The sequence below is a fragment of the Carcharhinus amblyrhynchos genome, chromosome 23 (assembly GCF_965287045.1).
Source record: "Carcharhinus amblyrhynchos chromosome 23, sCarAmb.v2.hapA, whole genome shotgun sequence".
Lineage (NCBI taxonomy): Eukaryota > Metazoa > Chordata > Chondrichthyes > Carcharhiniformes > Carcharhinidae > Carcharhinus > Carcharhinus amblyrhynchos.
Genome location: NC_137346.1, coordinates 39394960 through 39415076, shown reverse-complemented (window position 1 = coordinate 39415076; position 20117 = coordinate 39394960). Strand labels below are relative to the sequence as shown.

Sequence of the window (20117 nt, the reverse complement as noted above, 5' to 3'; positions counted from 1 at the left end):
AAACAGCTTTTTCCCTGTTCCCACCAGACTTTTGAATGGACCTACCTCGCATTAAGTTGATCTTTCTCTACACCCTAGCTATGACTGTAACACTACATTCTGCACTCTCTCATTTCCTCCTCTATGAATGGTATGCTTTGTCTGTGTAGGGCACAAGAAACAATACTTTTCACTGTTTACTAATACATGTGACAATAATAAATCAAACCTAATTTTAAAAAAAATTGGTGACTGCACCTTCAGATTACAGGGGCATAATCTTGGAACTTTCTCCCTACTTTACTTTTATACCATTAAGATGCTCCTGAAACCTACTTCTGATTTTTTTGTTGCAAAAAAGAAATTATGCTTCATTCGTAAAAATCTGAAAGAACATTACAAATATTTCAAAACGTCCATCACAGAACGTGCAATAATATTCCGGTTTTCTACACAGGTCACCTTGCGCCTGGAGGTACTTCAATATAATGAAAATAATCACTTCACAACACTCATTACAGAGAATGCAATGGCATTTAAATTGTCTTTGGCCAAGGCAGGTTTAAGCATCAGGAGTCAGCTAGGTCTGGAATTGTATAATTGTGGGGAGGCATGGTGTTTAGCACCGCTGCCTCACAATACTAGGGACCCAGGTTCAATGTGGCCTCAGGTCACTGTGTGGAATTTGCATGTTCTCCCTGTGTCTGCATGGGTTTCCTCCCACAGTCCAAAAGAGGTGTGAGTTAGGTTGATTCGCCATGCTAAAAATGACAGTAGTGTCAGGGGGCGATTGGCAGGGTAAATATGGGCGGCACGGTAGCACAGTGGTTAGCACTGCTGCTTCACAGTTCCAGGGTCCTGGGTTCAATTCCCGGCTTGGGTCACTGCCTGTGTGGAGTTTGCACATTCTCATTGTGTCTGTGTGGGTTTCTTCCAGGTACTCCGGTTTCCTCCCAGTCCAAAGATGTACAGGTTAGGTTGATTGGCCATGTTAAGAAATTGCCCCTTAGTGTCCAGGGATGCATAGGTTAGAGGGATTAGTGGGTATAATATGTAGGGATATGGGGGTAGGGCCTGGGTGGGATTGTGTTCAGTGCAGACTCGATGGGCCGAAGGGCCTCTTTCGCACTGTAGGGTTCTATGTAGGGTTACAGGAATAGGCCCTGGATGGGATTGTGGTCAGTGCTGACTCAATGGGCTGAATGGCCTCCTTCTGTACTGTAGGGATTCTATGACAGCGATAGGGAGAGAGAGAGACAACAGAATTATCCCAGAACTAGCCACAAATAGAAACACTTTCTAGTCTGCCTTATTGTGGCTAATCAGACAATGCAATAATATTCCCATTGGCTAATAGTCAAAAATGGCAACCAGGGCCAACATTTAAATTTACACGATGCACAAAACGAACTCTCAGCCAAGTACTGCCAACTGAGTTGAACCAACCAAATTCATCTTGTTTTGGGCAGGTCTTTCCATCAAAATTCAGGACTAATTTTCACAGGCAAGTTTGTACGAGGATCTGCCTAATGGAGGGAGAGATAATGTCACACGATTGGTCTAGTAGTCCAGAGGCTAATTCTCTGGGGCATGGGTTCAAATCTAGCTATGGTAGCTGTCAGAATTTGAATTCTATTAGAAAGCTGGGATTGGAAGCTGGTTGGGGATGGTTATTGTGAAAACTATAACAGATTGTCATTTAATTTAAAAAAAAATCCAGATCCCCAACATCCTTCGGGGAAGGAAATCTGCCCATCTTTCCCAGCCTGGCCTACACGAGACTCCAGAGCAATGTGGTCGACTCTTAAATGCGCTCTGCAGAGGCCCTAGCAAGCCATTCTGTTCAAGGGCAATTAGGGCAAATACCGGCCTTGCCAGCGATGCCTGTGTGGGAATAAAGAAAATGCCACAGCGGCAGAGTTCATTTACCTGCACGTGCTTTCGGCACTCTCGGAAACCTTCAGCCAACATCGTGACAACGTCTTTGTGGTCGTCCAGGAGCTGACGAATCATCTTGCAGTACTGAGTCTCCGTCTTTGTGTCTGTGATCTAAGGGAGTAACGGAAAGAAGAGATCGCCTCTCTGCAGCTGGATTTGTACACAGCTTATAAAATCTTACCGATGGAAGACGGGGGCGGGGGGGGCGCGAGCTCCACCGTGAACAAAGCAGGGGAGGGAATGCGGGGAACGGGCTCAGCTATACTCACTGGTGGGAAGTCAGACAACATCTGAAAGGCTCTGATGTACAACTCGTGCTGAGAAAAAAAGGGAACAAATCTGATCAGTGCTGGGCACTCTCCCCGTCTTCCTAACAGCAGGCTCACACCTGAAAACACAGCCATGCACTTTCCATGGTTACAGCCGAGGGGCATCACATATTGACAATTACACTGGCAGTCAACTATACACGATCCAATCACTACAATTTAGTCAGCGTAAGCACCATTAAGGAACAAGCCAGCAGCAGCAGAATGACCAGATTAATCAATCTTAGTTTGGCCAACGGTTGCCAATACCAATCGAGTCAACTGATTTTCTGAATCCGACATCAATGATTGTTCAGCTACCCGAAAATATAACCACGTGTAAGACTTGAGGGGCTGAATAGGCTGGGACTTTTTCCCTCTGGCGCGTAGGAGGCTGAGGGGTGATCTTATAGAGGTCTATAAAACAATGAGGGGCATAGTCAAGGTAGATAGTCAATATCTTTCCCCAAAGGTGAGGGAGTCTAAAACTAGAGGGCGTAGGTTTAAGGTGAGAGGGGACAGATACAGAAGTGTCCAGAGGGGCTACTTTTTCCCCCCACACAGAGGGTGGCGAGTGTCTGGAACAAGCTGCCAGAGGTAATAGTAGAGGCGGGTACAATTTTATCTTTGAAAAAGCATTTAGGTAGACACATAGGTATGATGGGTATAGAGAGATATGGGCCAAATGTGGGCAATTGGGATTAACTTAGGGGTTTAAAAAAAATAAGGGCGGCATGGACAAGTTGGGCCGAAGGGCCTGTTTCCATGCTGCGAACTTCTATGACTTGGAATGGTTATAGCACAGGAGGAAGCCATTCAGCCCACTGAGCTCTCTGTAAGATTAATGCAACTAAAGTTAAAACTTCATTTATAATTGTCACAAGTAAGGCTTACATTAACGCCACAATGAAGTTGCTGTGAAAATCCCCCAGTCGCCACACTCCAGCACCTGTTCGGGTACACTGAGGGAGAATTTAGCACGGCCAACGCACCCAACCAGCATGTCTTTCAGATTGTGGGAGGAAACCGGAGTACCTGAAGGAAACCCACGCAGACACAGGGAGAACGTGCAGACTCCGCACAGACAGTGACCCAAGCCGGGAATTGAACCCGGGTCCCTGGCGCTGTGAGGCAGCAGTGCTAACCGCTGTGCCACCATGCAGGCCCAATCTCACATTTTCAGCAGCCCGCCTGCTTCTGTCAACAAGCTTGGGTTAGCAGCCGTCATCTTTATATGGGGCAACATGCAGTTGGGTGCATGAGTGGCCACCATCTTTATTGGGGGCAAAGAGCAGCAGAAGACATGCAACACCATCCTAGGAGAGAAGCCAGACAAGGGGCGGGGCTTCACTGACCCTTTGGCCATTGGCACTATGGACAGCATGACTGAAATCTACATAAATACATGAAACAATAACCTTTTATAAAGTAACTAAAGCACAGCTTTCCATATTGACATGATGATCAATGAGAATTAGGAGGGTGAAATGGGGCCATGAAATATCTTTATCAAACAGGGTTAAGGACAATCTCAAGGCTTTTTAATGCATATATTAGGGGCAAGAGGGTAGCAACAGAAAGAGCAGGCCCACTCAAGGGAAATGGAGGGAAGTTATGCACGGAGCCACAGGGTGAGATCCTTAGAGTACTTGGTGTATCAGTATTCACCAAGGAAAAGGGCATGACGGATGTTGAGGTCAGGGATAGGTATGTGAACACTCTAGAGAATGTCAATATATCGAAGGAGGAAGTGTTGGGTATCCGAAATTGCATTAAGGTAGACAAGCCCCCAGGGCCAGATGGGATCTATCGCAGGCTACTGTGGGAGGCAAACGAAGAAATAGCTGGGGCTTTAACAGATATCTTCACATCCTCTTTACCACAGGTAAGATTCCAGAGTACTGGAGACTAGCCAATGTTGTCCCCTTGTTAAAGGAAGTGGGGATAATTCAGGAAGTTAAAGCCTGGTGAGCCTGACACTCGTGATGGGGAAGATTTGGGAGAAGATATGGAGGGACAGGATATATGCACATTTGGAAGAAAATAGACTAGTTAGTGATAGGCAGCATGGTTTTGTACAGGGAAGGTCATGTCTCACCAACCTGGTTGAGTTTTTGAAGAGGTAACAAAGATAATTAACGAGGGAAGGGCTGTGGATGTAGTTTATATGGGCTTTAGTAAGGTTTTAATAAGGTTCCAGGTGGCAGAGCGGTGCAAAAACTAAAATCACACGGGATTCAAGATGGCTGGCTGGATACACAACAGGTTTGGTCATAGAAGACAGACAGAATAGCCGTGGAAGGGAGTTTTACAGAAACTTACAAACCTCTCCCTACAATGCTCTCATTCGGTTACACGGTACATAGACCCAACTTTTGGGGATTTAAGCCAGAGTTCTCAGTATTCTTCAGGAACCCTATCAGTGGTTCTGTGAGCACAGAATGACAGCCCTCACCCCCTTTCTCCATAGCGTTTATCAGCAATGGATCATAGAATCTTACAGTGCAGAAGGCGGCCAGTCAGCCCATCGGCCCACCAAGTTTGTACCCAGACCCTATCCCCATAACACCACGCATTTATCCTAACTAGTCCCCCGACACTAAGAGGCCCGACTGGCTCACTTACATCCCACTAGGGAGGTTCTGCTGCTCCTTAGCAAAACAGCCCAAAGGCCTGAACATTTCTTCCTTCAGCTGCAGACATTACAAAACATCCGACTTGTCTGTGAGACTCTTCCCCAGAGAGCAGTCAGGGCTGGCTTGTTGAACGTATTCAACGCGGAGTTACATCGATTTGGGCTCGACAGGGTGTCAAGGGTTATGGGGTGAGCTGGTAGAAAGGCCACAATCAAATCAACCACGGGCAGCAGGGGTTAGCACTGCTGACTCACAGCGCCAGGGGCCCAGGTTCAATTCCCGCCTTGGGTCACTGTCTGTGTGGAGTTTGCATGTTCTCCCCGTGTCTGCATGGGTTTCCCCAAAGATGTGCAGGTTAGGTGGTTTGGCATGCTAAATTAACTCTTAGTGCCCCAAGATGTATAGGTTACAGGGATTAACTGGGTAAATATGTGTAGTTACCGGGATAGGGCAGTCTGAGTACGATACAGTCTGAGTAGGGTACTTGTCACCGTAAGGATTTTATAACCTTATAGAGTGCTAATACTATTGAACGGCAGAGTAGATTTGAGGGGCAGAAAGGCCTACCCCTGCTCCAAATTCTTGGAAGCAATGCCATGAAGCAAGACTGGAGAGAGAGTTTGAAAAAAAACTTTATAAAAGCTAACACCAAAAATCGAGAGATTTATCTACACACGGGCTGCTTCTCTTAAAAGACAACTTGGTGGCGATTTCTTAAAGGTTTTGCAAAATTATGAAAGGTTTTGATGGAGTGAATACAGAGAGAATGTTTCTGCTCGTGGGGTACAGAGACCATCAATGTAAAATAGTACCTAAGAAATCCAATCGGGAATTCAGAAGAAACTTCTTCACCCAAAGAGAGTCGAGAATGGGAGTGGCTGAGATCAGCATGTCGTGAGGGGGAGGGGAACACAGGCTTATACTGATCGAGTCAGATCAGGAAAGACGTGAGGAGGCTGGAGTGGGCCATTGACACTGATATAGACGATATGGGCCAAATGGCCTCTTCCTCTGCTGTATATTCTATGTAATCAACATATTGTCACGAGACATGATGTCAAGGGTTTGTTGTTTCTGAAGTTGAGATAATTTTTTTGAACTTGCTTGTTTACATTTCTCTCTGATACACAGTTCTGTGGTTTCCTCAGGAAACGTTCTTAGTCAGATCAGTCAATAGATCATAATGCATTTCAATCCCTGCACAAAGCAAATGAATTTAACAGACTTTCTACAAACACATGATGCCCCGACCTTAGCAATAGAACATAGAACATTACAGCGCAGTACAGGCCCTTCGGCCCTCGATGTTGCGCCAACCCAGTGAACCAATCTAATGACCCTCTAACCTGAACTATTCCAATATTATCCATATGTCTATCCACTAACCATTTGAACGCCCTTAAAGTTGGCAAGTCCACAACTGCTGCAGGCAGGGCATTCCACACCCTTACTACCCTCTGAGCAAAGAACCTACCTCTGACATCCGTCCTATAATTGTCACCCCTCAATTTAAAGCTATGTCCCCTCGTGTTAGCCATCACCATCCGAGGAAAAAGGCTCTCACTGTCCACCCGGTCTAACCCTCTGATCATCATGTATGCCTCAATTAGGTCACCTCGTAACCTTCTTCTCTCTAACGAAAACAACCTCAAGTCCCTCAGCCTTTCCTCATAAACCATACCAGGCAACATCCTGGTAAATGCTGCAGCGCTTCTTTTTTTTGCTTTGCTGGTTAATTCATCGATGCTTCCAAGTAACAAATAGTTTTTATATCTTGTAAACAATTACCAGTAAAGATGTTTCTATCCAACGTTCACGTTCCGCACCTTGCTCACGGATTAAAACGCAACATGTAAACTGCGTGAATCTCTCTTCCTGTACTCTCACGTACTCGGTGAAGGCCGAGTTGTCTCTCTTTGTATGGCTCTAAGACACTTCTCACAGTATTGTCTCACTATCCCTCTAAATATTCAGCATGTCAGCTACGACTCTCACCAATTTTTACAGATGCACCATGGAGAGCATTCTTTCCAGATGTATCACAGCTCTGTCCAAGAAACTACAAGTTGTAAAAGTTACTCAGTCCACCACTCTGATCCACTGACTCTGCCTACACTTTCTGCTGCCTCAGAAAAACAGCCAGCATAAATCAGGGATTCCACATAACCCAGGCATACTCTCTTCCACTTTCTTCCGTCAGGAAAAAGGTACAAAAGTCTGAGCACACGTACAAACCAACTCAAAAACAGCTTCTTCCTTGCTGTCATTTGACTGGACCTACCTTATATTAACCTGATCTTTTCCTACACCACCGTGTACCCCTTATGACTGTAACACTACACTCTACACTCTCTCCTTTCCTGCTCCCCTACGTACAGTATGCTTTGTCTGTATAGCGCACAAGAAACTATTCATTGTAAACCAATACATGTGACAATAATAAATCAAATTAATTTGGAGCCTTCCCTTCTCCTGTCAGGCCCTCTTTCCCCATCTCCAGCCCCTTTCTATATTCCTATTTGTAGCTTCTATTCAACATATACCATTTTCTCCTACATAACTTTGAGTATTTACATACAATGTTTTAGCAAAAATTATCATTTAACCAAATAAGTGAAAGTTTTGAGTTCTGGCTGACGGCTTGCTAACACGGGGTTTGGGTGGCACAATGGTTAGCATTGCTGTCTCACAGCACCAGGGACTCGGATTAAATGAAGTGAAACCAAGTGACTCGGATAAGTGAAAGCTTTCAGCTCTGGCTGACAGATTGCTAACACGGGATTTAGGCGGCACAGTGGTAGCGGTTAGCACCACTTCCTCATAGCGCCAGGGGCCTGGGTTCGATTCCTGGCTTGGGTCACTGTCTGTGTGGAGTTTGTACATTCTCCCCGTGTGTGCGTGGGTTTCCTCCCACAGTCCAAAAGACGTGCTGGTTAGCTGCATCGGCCGTGCTAAATTCTCCCTCAGTGTACCCGAACAGGCACTGGAGCGTGCAGACTAAGGGATTTTCACGGTAACTTCATTGCAGAGACACTAATAAATAAACTTTAAACCTGGCCTCATGGTGAAAGCCACAATATTTGGGTGATTAGGGGAAAATCAGTTTTTATGAAGGTACTTTCAATGCTAAGACAATGGTTTCCTCAATGTTGTAACATCGCTAGGGTGGATTCGCTTGTTAACTGGTCACACTTACCACCTGCAGAATCGTGGGATTGCAGCCAATGATGAAGGGAAGGCTCCGAAATCCCTTAATCCGATGGGCAATGCGAACAGGCAGTTCATTGTAGAGGTATCTGGCACTTCTCTGCACAATCAAGAAAAAAATATTAACCTTAAAGCATCTGTGGCTTGACCCACACATTACTACATTGTGCACAGGCGCACGCGCGCGCGCACACACGCAAAATAATGCCACAGCCTGCTGAACTATGGAGGTTCGATTCCAGCCGCGGGTGACTGCCTGTGTGGAATTTGCACGTTCTCCCTGTATCTACGTGGGTTTCCTCCGGGTCCTCTGGTTTCCTCCCACACTCCTAAGATGTATGGATTAGGTGGATTGGCCGTGCTAATTTGCTCCTTAGTGTCAAGGGAATTAGCAGAGTAAATATGTGGGGTTACAAGGATAAGTACCTGGGTAGGATTGGTGCAGGCTCAATGGGCCGAACAGCCCCTTTCTGCACTGTAGGATTCTATTTCCCACATACATCAAAATTCTTGGATTCAGAAACCCTAAAACACACTGAAGCCTCGGAGTGGGAGAGTTGTGTTGAGGTAAAAGGCCAGCTATAATTGCATTGAAAAGCAGAGTTCCTGCTCTTATTTCTTACAGTTTTATATTCTCATGAACCCAAATATAAAACTGCCACCACAGCTCTGGCTGGAACTTTATTTCAGGGGCCCAGCTGCTGGTTCAATAAATTCTCAATGGGACACTAGGGGAGAATCCATATTGACAATGATTAAATTCCACCACGGTCCTCAGGCACTGAGTGTAACTATTACATCAATAAAAATTCCATCCCCTCATTAACGTGATCCCGCGGAGGTGAACTGCGCCTTCTGTCACAAAGAACAGCAAGTTTTAGAATTCACCAAATACCTATTTGCAATTTTCCATCAAGGTTACACTATAGGAAGGACGTGAACACACATTGGAGAGAGTGCAGCAGAGGTTTACAAGAATGGTCCCAGGGATAAGAAACTTTAGCTGTGATCGTAGCTTGGAGAGGGTGGGACTGTTCTCCTTACAGAGAAGGCGGCTCAGAGGAGATTTGATAGGAGTTGTTCAAAATCATGAAGGGGCTGGACAGAGTAGACAGGGAGAAACTTGTTCCTGCTTGTAAAAGCAGAATGTTGGCCTTTATAGCAAGGGGGATAGAATATAAAAGTAGGGAGGTCTTGCTGCAACTGTACAGGGCACTGGCGAGGCCACAGCTGGAGTACTGTGTGTAGTTTTGGTCCCCGTATTTGCGGAAGGATGTATTGGCCTCGGAGGGAGTGCACAGAAGGTTCACTAGGCTGATACCGGAGATGAGGGGGTTAGCTTATGAAGAGAGATTGAATAGACTGGGTCTGTACTCGATGGAGTTTAGAAGGCTCAGGGGGAATCTTATAGAGACTTACAAGATAATGAAGGGGCGAGATGGGGTAGAGGTTGAGAGATTCTTCCTGCTTAGCAAGGATAGCAGAACGAGAGGGCGCAGCCTCAAAATAAGGGGAGGGCAGTTTAGATCGGAATTGAGGAGGAACTTCTTCACTCAAAGGGTGGTGAATCTCTGGAATTCTCTGCCCGTTGAAGTGGTGGAGGCTGCCTCACTGAATATATTTAAGTCACTGGTAGATAGGTTTCTAACAGACAAGGGAATTAAGGGTTATGGGGAGACAGCGGGAAAGTGGAACTGATTCACTTCAGATCAGCCATGATCTTATTGAATGGCGGGGCAGGCTCGAAGGGCTAGATGGCCTACTCCTGCTCCTATTTCTTATGTTCTAAAGGGAAGGAGGAGGAGAGGGCTCAGATTGAAGGTGATTTGCAAAAGAAACAAATGTGTTGCAAGGGAAAACGTTTTTCATACAGCAAGTGGTTCAGGTCTGGAATGTGCTGCCTGAAAGTGTGGTGGAGGCAGGTTCACTCGAGGCAGTGGGTATTAGATGATTAGTTGAACAGAAACAAAGTACAGAGGTACGGGGAAAAGGCAGGAGAATGGCATGATGCTCATTTGGAGAGCCAGTGCAGACACAATGGGCCAAATGGTCGCCTTCTGTGCTGTGACAATTCTGTGATTCAGTTGGTAGTTTCCTTCTTGTAGACTTGTATGAAAACAGAGCTTTGCAGTTAGTTAAAGGACTGCCTTTGTGTTCCTATCTGCATCATAAAGAACTTTCTTATTGATCTTGAACCTGAGAAGTGCTTTGGGACATTAGCCTTTGCCAAACGTGCAATGTTACTGCAGGCCGATGTTGTTGGGGAAGTTTCTAGCTGCCGTTTTCCCCTCGGTCCTTCCCGACCTAATCGCTGGACAAGGAACTCAATGCCACTTACCAGGTTATGACTCCCATCGGGGGTTTTCCCCGAATACAACATGGTAGTCGGAGTCAGACGTACGGATGCCTGTTAAAAAAAAACACAGCAGGAAGGTGAAATCATTTATTCCTGTCTCAGCAAACATACAAATATCCTGTTTCATTGGTCTGGTAAATTCCCCTGGCCAATAAACACAACTAGGTGTAACTCAGTAATAGCACTCTCTGTACACAGTCAGAGATCATGGGATCGAATCCTACTCCACAAATCACCCACATAATCTAGGCTGATGTGTCAGTGCAGTATCGAGGGAGTGCTACAGCGCTATCTCTTTGAATAAGATGCTCCATCTGCCTTCACTGCCCCGTGTGAAATATGACGTGGAGACGCCAGCGTTGGACTGGGGTAAACACATTAAGTAGTCTCACAACACCAGCTTAAAGTCCAACAGGTTTATTTGGTAGCAAAAGCCACTAGCTTCTGGAGCACTGCTCCTTCATCACGTGAATGCTAGTGGTTTGTGCTAACAAATAAACCTGTTGAACTTTAACCTGATGTTGTGAGACTTCTTACTGCGTAAAACATTCCATAGTGCAATTCAATAAGGGGTCCAATGTCATCAAATGGGTCCCCACCCATCAAATGTGAGACTTCTGGGATATACTGAGATCGTGAAAGGTGCTACATAAATGCAGGTTCTTTAAATTATTTCCCTGGCTTTCCAGCAACATCTATGATACATAATAAAAAAAACATGAGCAGGAATAATCCCCTCCTCTACTGTTCCCAGAACAGGCTTCTGTCCATCCTTCCTGCTGTTTTCTCTGAAGACTACATTTTATGCACCAGGACTTTTAAGATAACCTTCTGTTCTCAGCCAAGGTGCTTTCTTAGTCAGTAATCAGCAAGGTCCATCAACACTCTCCCCTTTTCTGTCCCTGTAATCTTCTGTGTTTAACTTTAATATTACGTTAATTTTATGATATTTTCTCAAATGCTTTTTGAAGGTCCACACACACACGATGCTCATCAACTCCCCACTTCAAATAACCTGGTCAGGTTAGTCAGTACAATTTGCTTTTTGACAAATAAATAATAAGGTGGCACAGTGGTTAACACTGCTGCCTCAAAGCACCAGGGACCTGGTTCAATTCCAGCCTCGGGTCACTGTCTATGCAGAGTTTGCATGTTCTCCCCGTATCTGCGTGGGTTTCCTTCGGGTGCTCCGGCTCCCTCCCACAGTCTGAAAGACGTGTTGGTTAGGTGCATTGGCCGTGCTAAATTCTCCCTCAGTGTACCCAAACAGACACTGGAGTGTGGCATCTAGGGGATTTTCATAGTAACTTCATTGCAGTGTTAACATATGCCTATTTCTAAGAATCATAGCATCCCAACAGCACAGCAGCGAGCCTGCACTGACTAAAATCCCACCCAGGTTCTATCCCCGTAACCCCACATATTTACCCTACTAATCCCCCCAACACTAAGGGACAATTTAGCATGGCCAATCCACCTGACCTGCACATTTTTGGACCGTGGGAGAAAACTGGAGAACCTGGGGAGGGGGGGGGGCAGCGCTTGCCACCAGTAAACTTTAAAAGTAGGCACCCATTTTAACCCCACACTTTCTGAAATGGTAATTAAATATGTTCCCAGATTATTGGCCCTGATCTTGACTGGATTGAGGATTTCTGTACAGGAACAATGATATCTTACTGTAGCAGTACAAGGCCTTGGTGAGACCACATCCAGGCTATTGCACCTAGTTTCAGTCCCCTTATCGATGAGAGGATACACTTGCCATAGAGTGAGTGCAGCACAGGTTGACCAGACTCATTCCTGGATGGGTGGGATTGTTGTATGAGGAGTAATTGGGTTGACTGGGTCTGTATGTGCTGGAATTTAGAAGGATGAGAGGGGACCTTATTGATATGTATAAAATTGTAACAGGGCTGGACAGACTGGATGCAGGGATGATGTTTCCTCTGGCTAGGGGGAGGGGGCTCACGGTCTCAGAATAAGGGAGAGGTCAGTTAGGACTGAGATGAGGAGAAGCTTCTTCACTCAGAGGGTGGTGAATCTGTGGAAGTCTCTAGCACAGAAGACTGTGGAAGCCAAGTCATTGAATATATTTAAGAAGGAAATAGATCTCTAGACAGTAAAGACATCAAGGGAAATGGCAAAGAACTGGAGTGTGGTGTTGAGATAGAAGATTAGCCATGATTGCATTGAATGGTGGAACAGGCTGGACAGGCTGAATGGCCTTCTCCTGCTCCTCTTTTCTATGTTTGAGAAAGGGGTGGTGGGGGGTGTAGTTTTGACCATGCTTGGATGCTCTGCAATGTGAGGTTTCCATCTCCCAAGCAGATTCCCTGTCTGAAAGTCAGCCTGAATCTGCAGTGCAGCTTCCTCAAGGGAACACAATGGAGAAGGCTAGAGGCCAGGAGAAGATAGGGAACCCCCAGCTGAGTTGGTGGGAGTGAGAGTTGGTCCCAAGATATGGGAAAATCAACCAGCGCTTATACCTAGAAGACAGGAAGGCAGCATCAAATTATTTCAATGGCCAACCCACCTCCTGGGAGCTGCTTGGGAGCCTGTTCCTGTCTCTTTGCCATGACTGGAGATCAGCATGTTGGACACGGATTGGGAATTTTCAAGTTTCAACATCCTCCCTGACCCTTCAACCCATCCATTTTTTTGTGATTAAATTCTGCTCATCATCTTTGCAGGTTTCTCTAACACTAATGTTTAGCTCAGCCATCTGGAGTCAGCACAGAGAAGGCCCTTCGGCCCACTGAGTCTGCACTGACAATTACCACTAATGGCAATTTTCCAGCACTTGTCCCATATCCTTGAAATGTGTGGATGTTTCAAGTGCTCGCCCAAAAGCTTTTTAAAGGTTGTAGCTTTCCGAACTCCACTACCACTCCAGATTCCCACCACCCTCAGGAAAACAAAATTCTCAAATCCCTTCGGAATCTCCTACTTTTTTTCCCCTAAAGCTATGGCCCCTCGTGACTGACCTCTCAACCAAGGGCACAGCTGCTTCCCTGTCCATACCCCTTATAATCTTATATCCCACAATCATGTTTCCCCCCTCCCCCAACTCAGCCTTCTCTGCTCTAGGGAAATCAATTCAAGCCTTGTTGCTCCACTTCTTCAGAATGTGCAAATGTTTCAGTCATTTCACCCCACTTTCACATCCAAAGATGCCTCTGCAATTTCCACCCTTCAGCCTGACCCCAGACAGACAAAACACCACATGCACTGCACAATGGTAACCATAGAGGCGACTGTCTATTCCCCCAGTGGCTCCTCTAAGGTCACTGCGTTTCCACAAGTTTCTCTAACGATAACAGCAATCGTGGCGGCTTCTGAGTTTTGATTCTTTTGCTGATAAAATAGTAAGACAAAATGCACCACCAGCTCAGCAACACCCAGTTTGGGTTTCACCAGGGTCAGCCAGCTCCTGACCTCAATACAGCCTTGGTTCAAACATGGACAAAAGAGCTTAATTTCAGAGGCGAGATGAGAGTGACCGCCTCAACATCAAGGCCGCATTCGACCGAGTATGGCATCAAGGAACCCTGGCAATCTGGAACCAATGGGTATCAGAGGGGAAACTCTCCACTGGTTGGAGTCATACCTGGCCTCTTTTAAAGATCAAACCAAATAAACAAACTCAAAATAAACCAGGACAAAATAAAAAGGGATAGCTCCCCAGGAGGAACGGGAACAGCCCGAACAAAATCAAAATACAAAGGAAACTTGAAAACATCAAATTAAAATGTGATTATTAGGGTCAAAAATGCACCCCAGTCCGAGCGGTGCCCAACAGGCATAAGAACATAAGAAATAGGAGCAGGAGTAGGCCATCTAGCCCTTCGAGCCTGCCCCACCATTCAATAAGATCATGGCTGATCTGTCGTGGCTCAGTTCCACTTTCCCGCCCTCTCCCCATAACCCTTAATCCCCTCGCTTATCAAAAACCCATCAACCCGCGTCTTAAAAATATTTAGCGAGGCAGCCTCCACCACTTCAACGGGCAGAGAATTCCAGAGATTCACCACCCTTTGAGTGAAGAAGTTCCTCCTCAACTCCATTCTAAACCGCCCCTCCTTTATCTTGAGGCTGTGCCCCCTAGTCCTACTGTCCTTTCTGAGCGGGAAGAGTCTCTCCACCTCTATCCTATCCATCCCATTCATCATCTTATACGTCTCAATGACATCTCCCCTCATTCTTCTAAACTCTAACGAGTACAAGCCTAGTTTATTCAGCCTCTCCTCATAGCTCAACCCCCTCAACTCCGGCATCAGCCTCTGCAATCCCTCCAAGGCCAAAATATCCTTGCGTAAGTACGGCACCCAAAACTGCACACAGTACTCCAGCTGCGGCCTCACCAATGCCCTATATAGCCGCAGCAAGACCTCCCTACTTTTATATTCAATCCCCCTCGCTATGATGGCCAGCATCCCATTCGCCTTCCTGACCACCTGCTGCACCTGCAAGCTGGGTTTTTGCCACTCACGCACAAGGACCCCGAGGTCCCTCTGCACCGTCGCCTGCTGCAGTTTTTCGCCACGTAAGTAATAATCCTTCCTACCATTATTCCTACCAAAGTGGACCACCTCGCACTTGCCAACATTAAATTCCATTTGCCAGTTCCTGGCCCATTCGCCCAGCCTATCTAGATCATTCTGCAGACTCTCCACACCCTCCGCGCAATTTGCCGTTCCACCAATCTTGGTGTCATCAGCAAATTTCGACACCATACACTCGGTTCCCTCCTCCAGATCATCTATATAAATGGTATGGAGGCATCAATTGCACCCGTGGACACCGCATGCTCCCACTCCAGGGATTATCATACCTGGCACACAGGAAGATGGTTGTGGTTGTGGGGGGGGGGTCAGTCATCTCAGCTCCAGGACATCCAGGCCCAACCAACTTTACCCTCCCTCTGTCATAAGGTCGGAAGTGAGGGGTGTTCACCGATGATTGCGCAATGTTCAGCACTATTTGCCCATGTTTAAATCCAATATCCAGGCTTGGGCTGACAAGTGGCAAGTAATATTCGTGCCACACGAATGCCAGGCAATGACCATCACCAATAAGAGACAATTTAACCACCACTCCTTGACATTCAAAGGAATTACAATCACTGAATCTTCCACAGTCAACATCTTTGGGGTTATCATTGACCAGAAACTCAACTGGACTTGCCACACAAACACAGTGGCTACAAGAGCAAATCAGAGGCTAGGAACACTGCAGCAAGTAACTCACCTCCTGACTCCCCAAAGCCACCATCTACAAGGCACAAGTCGGGAGTGTGATGGAATACTCCCCACTTGCCTGGATGGGAGCAGCTCCAACAACATTCAAGAAGCCTGACATGGCATCATATCTACAAACATCCACTCCCTTCACCACTGACGCTCGTAGCAGCGGTCTGTACTATCTACAAGATGCACTGCAGCAATTCACCAAAGAACCTTAGACAGCACCTTCCAAACCCATGACCACTTCCATCTAGAAGGACGAGCAGCAGATACATGGGAACACCATCACCTACAAATTCCCCTCCAAGTCACTCACCACCCTGACTAGGAAATATATCGCTGTTCCTTCACGGTCACTAGGTTAAAATCTTGGAATTCCCTCTCTAATGGCATTGTGGGTCAACCAAATACAAAAAGTTCAAGACGCAGCTCACCACCTTCTCAAGAGTAACTAGGGATGGGCAATAAACGTTGGCCAACGAACAACGCCCATATCCCATGAATGAATAAAAAAAAAACTTTATTTCAATGGTAGAGGTTTGTTAAGTAAATGTATTTATATTTTCAATGTGACTGAATAAAGCATCTCCTACTAAAATAAATGTGACTGAAATTGATTTCTCTTGCCAGCACTGAAAGAAAATATCAAACTAGTTTGGGAAATGAGGCACTGTATGAATGACACATGGTAACTTTCTCATTAGGTAGTGGTTGGGCGCCAGAGAGAAAAGAAATCAAACAAATTAAAATGATAAAAGCAAATTACCATGGACGCTGGAATTGGAAATAAAACCAGAAAGTGCTGGAAAACCCCAGCAGGTTTGATAGCATCTAGGAGAGAGGACAGAGCTCAAAGTGATGACTTTATGGTCATCCAGAAAGTCTGGATGACCCTTTATCAGAGCTCTAAATTTAAATTAAAATTAATGTCAGTTTTCAGCTTCTTTAAAGGGGTAATGGCATGGTCGCACAGTGGTTAAGACTGCTGCCTCACAATGCCAGGGACCTGAGTTCAATTCCAGCCTCAGGTCATTATACGGAGTTTTCACGTTCTCTCTGCGTGGGTTTCCTCCAGGTGCTCCAGTTTCCTCCCACAGTCCAAAGGTGAGCAGGTCAGGTGCAATGGCCATGCTAAACTGCCCCTTTGTTTCTCAAGGTGTGTAGATTAGGGGGATTAGCAGGATAAACACATGGGGTTACAAAGATAGGGCCTGGGGTGGGATGCTCAGTCAGAGAGTCGGTGCAGACCTGATGGGTCGAACAGCCTCTCTCTGCTTTACGAGGGTTCTATGAAAGACGAGTTCCAAAATAAGTTTATTGTGACGTCAACTTATTCCATAAAAGCTGATCAGGCTAATAGATTGTTCCTGTTTTTTTCCCTCTGATGTCCAATCAAGAGGGGTGAAAAATAAGCCTTTGGCTGCTCTCCCCTACTCCTAGTGGTCAGATGTAGAGGCACTAACAGTCTCTTGCCCAGTCTAAATGCATGGTACAAAGGGAATCCCAAAAAAAGGAGAGAGAGAAAAAAAGACAATTTAAAAAATACAAATGGAGAAAATGGCCAGCTCTCCGAGCCCCCTATGTGTTATAACTGGAATCAATTAATATTGTCAACGATTGCTTCAAGCAATTCATACAATGTCTTGGGCAAACATTATGTTTTTATCATTCTGTGCACGGGGGGGGGGGGGGGGCTTTCTCCCCCCCCGCCCCAACCACTTTCCCGGCAGATTTTACATAAGTGCTGTACAAGGGCAATCTGAAAGTCAGAGATCCCACCACAGTTGGATATGGAAATAAACATCAGTCGCTAGCAGAGCCTCCAACAAACGAGGCTCCAGTTAGTTCAAACAGTTAAGTTAAAAATACACTCAAACACTCCACCCCTTTGTTAAAAAAAGACTGACTACATAGCCAGGAAAGAAATGGTGAGGGGTGGGGGGGGGGCGGTTAGTTTGGTTAATAGATTCTCGGGAATGACAATTGGAAAATATGAACAAATTGTCAAGGCATTAAATGTAGTAAACAGGGTGGGGGAGGGGAGACAGTCACAATAGCATTCATTAGAAGGTCAAACCAACTTAGATATCACTCTAACAAATTATTTGCAGATTTTCAAAACTGTTTACATAACCAGTACTTAATTTTACCTAAACAACTGTTGCCTTGTAATAAATGTAGCATTAATAAACAACAAGGCTTAAAATCAGTGCAGTATTTACTAATTGAAGCTTCATTGTTTCACGTGTGAACTGTTATTTAGTCACTACACCAGTCAAATTCCCCCACCCCAGTATAAGCACAACCTGGGGTAGAGGAGAGGAGAAGGGGGGATTAAGAAGTGTTATGATCTTGACCTTTTCAGCTGCGGCATCTATGGCAGATTGGTTGTAGAAAGAGGTGACAGTTTTCGACCGTTCCCTGCTCAGTTCGGAGTAACCGGATAAGGAGGAGGTGGATCTCCATCTATTCAAGGTGAGGCCGCCTGCCCGATTGAGTTTGCTGGCGGCTCCAGGGGAAGCCGCCACTCGATACAATCCGAGTGGATACAGTGTGGCTCCTCCAGCCTTGCTACACCACACGGTCAGCGCCACTGCTCGACTTCCTGGTAAACTGGCCATCCTTGTCCCTCTTCTTCCCCCCTCACCACCACCTTGGGAGGGTTTTATTTTATAATTTAAAGCCTACAGGCTGCACGCAGCTCTCTCTCTCCTTCCCCCTCCACTTTCCTCTCTTGTTTAGTCCATGAACAAAAACATTGACCGCTTGCTTCCCAGGCACTGTTGCCCTCTGTGTTGAGTCCCGCAGCACTCAGTGTGATCCATGTCTGTGCACTGCTTATAGCAAGAGGTTGCTCCAGTCAATGCAGTAACTCACCAGAGACAGACAAACAACTATCCCCCACTTACCCTTCCATTGGCCTATTCCAGCCTGTCATTTAAATATTAACATCCACACCAATCGGAAGAAAGACATTATCCACCGCCGTTAGAAACTGGAGACGTCACCATGCCTCAATTTTATGTTTCACTGAAGCGAAACTTGCACAGAGCAGAATAAGAATCTCCCCCTTCCTCACACTCAGCTCAATATTTCAGCTTCTTCCCTGCTGCCATCAGACTTTTGAATGGACCTATCATATTATTAAACTGATCTTTCTCTGCACCCTAGCTATGACTGTAACACTGCATTCTGCACTCTCTCCTTTTCTGCTAGAATCCTTACAGTGCAGAAAGAGGCCATTTGGCCCATAGTGCCTGCACTGACAACAATCTCACCCAGGCCCTGTCCCAGTAAACCTCACGTATTTACCCTACCAGTCTCCACTCTGAAGATGTGATTTTTTTTAACCTTACTGCTTAGGTTCAGAAGCTCAAGATGCATGTTATTTGTCTTTTTTTTGCAGTTTAAAAATTGATGTAGCGAGAACATGAGGCAGATGACCAACTCAAAATGAGAAAATAAAATACTGCAAATAGTCAGCAGGTCTGGCAGCCTCTGAGAAGAGGGAAGAAAGAGTTAGCTTTCATCAGAGACTGAAGGCAATGCTGTCTTTGTTTAACAGCCTTTATTAAAGAAAATGTCTCCGTAAAAACATGGAGTGAAAGTGCACAACTTTGATTTAGAACATAAGAAATAGGAGCAGGAGTAGGCCATCTGGCCCTTCGAGCCTGCCCCGCCATTCAAAAAGATCATGGCTGATCTGTCGTGGCTCAGTTCCACATTCCCGCCCTCTCCCCATAACCCTTAATCCCCTCTCTTATCAGAAACTCATCAACCCGCGTCTTAAGAATATTTAGCGAGGCAGCCTCCACCACCTCAACAGGCAGAGAATTCCAGAGATTCACCACCCTTTGAGTGAAGAAGTTCCTCCTCAACTCCGTTCTAAACCGCCCCCCCCTTTATCTTGAGGCTGTGCCCCCTAGTCCTACTGTCCTTTCTGAGCGGGAAGAGTCTCTCCACCTCTATCCTATCCATCCCATTCATCATCTTATACGTCTCAATGAGATCTCCCCTCATTCTTCTAAACTCTAACGAGTACAAGCCTAGTTTATTCTTGGGGTAGGTGGGACCTGTTCGGGCGGGATGGGGTGGGTCTGAACCATGCTGGGACCAGAGTCCTGGCGAATCGTGTAAAGAGGACTGTAGACAGGGCTTTAAACTAATTGCGGGGGGGGAGGGTGCGAGGGTAGGTGACATTAAGAGGCCTAAAGTTAAGGAGAGGGTACAGGTAAGGGTAGAGGCTGAGGATGTTCCAATAATAAAGGGAGTAGGGGGCGTGAGTATGGTTGGTGGCGTTGCGGCAAATAGGGTCCAGGTGAAGGCTGGGATGAAGGCACTTTATCTGAATGCGCGAAGCATTCGGAATAAAGTGGATGAGCTGGTGGTGCAGATCGGCACAAATGGATATGATCTGGTGGCCGTTAGAGACGTGGCTGCAAGGTGA

At 46.0% G+C, this 20117-nt stretch overlaps 1 protein-coding gene across 1 annotated transcript in view; it reads right to left on the bottom strand.

The window, feature by feature from the left end:
* bckdk (branched chain ketoacid dehydrogenase kinase) overlaps positions 1-18567 on the bottom strand; it is a 55813-nt gene extending 37246 nt beyond the window's left edge. Inside the window, exons 1-5 of the mRNA XM_080210709.1 lie at positions 18028-18567; positions 10407-10475; positions 8058-8168; positions 2187-2234; positions 1909-2028 (exon numbers count right to left, since the gene is read on the bottom strand). Of these exons, the coding sequence (XP_080066835.1) occupies positions 1909-2028; positions 2187-2234; positions 8058-8168; positions 10407-10475; positions 18028-18291 (612 nt within the window). The 5' untranslated portion in view covers positions 18292-18567. The remainder of the gene's footprint in view (positions 1-1908; positions 2029-2186; positions 2235-8057; positions 8169-10406; positions 10476-18027) is intronic.
* Positions 18568-20117: the final 1550 nt, after the last annotated feature.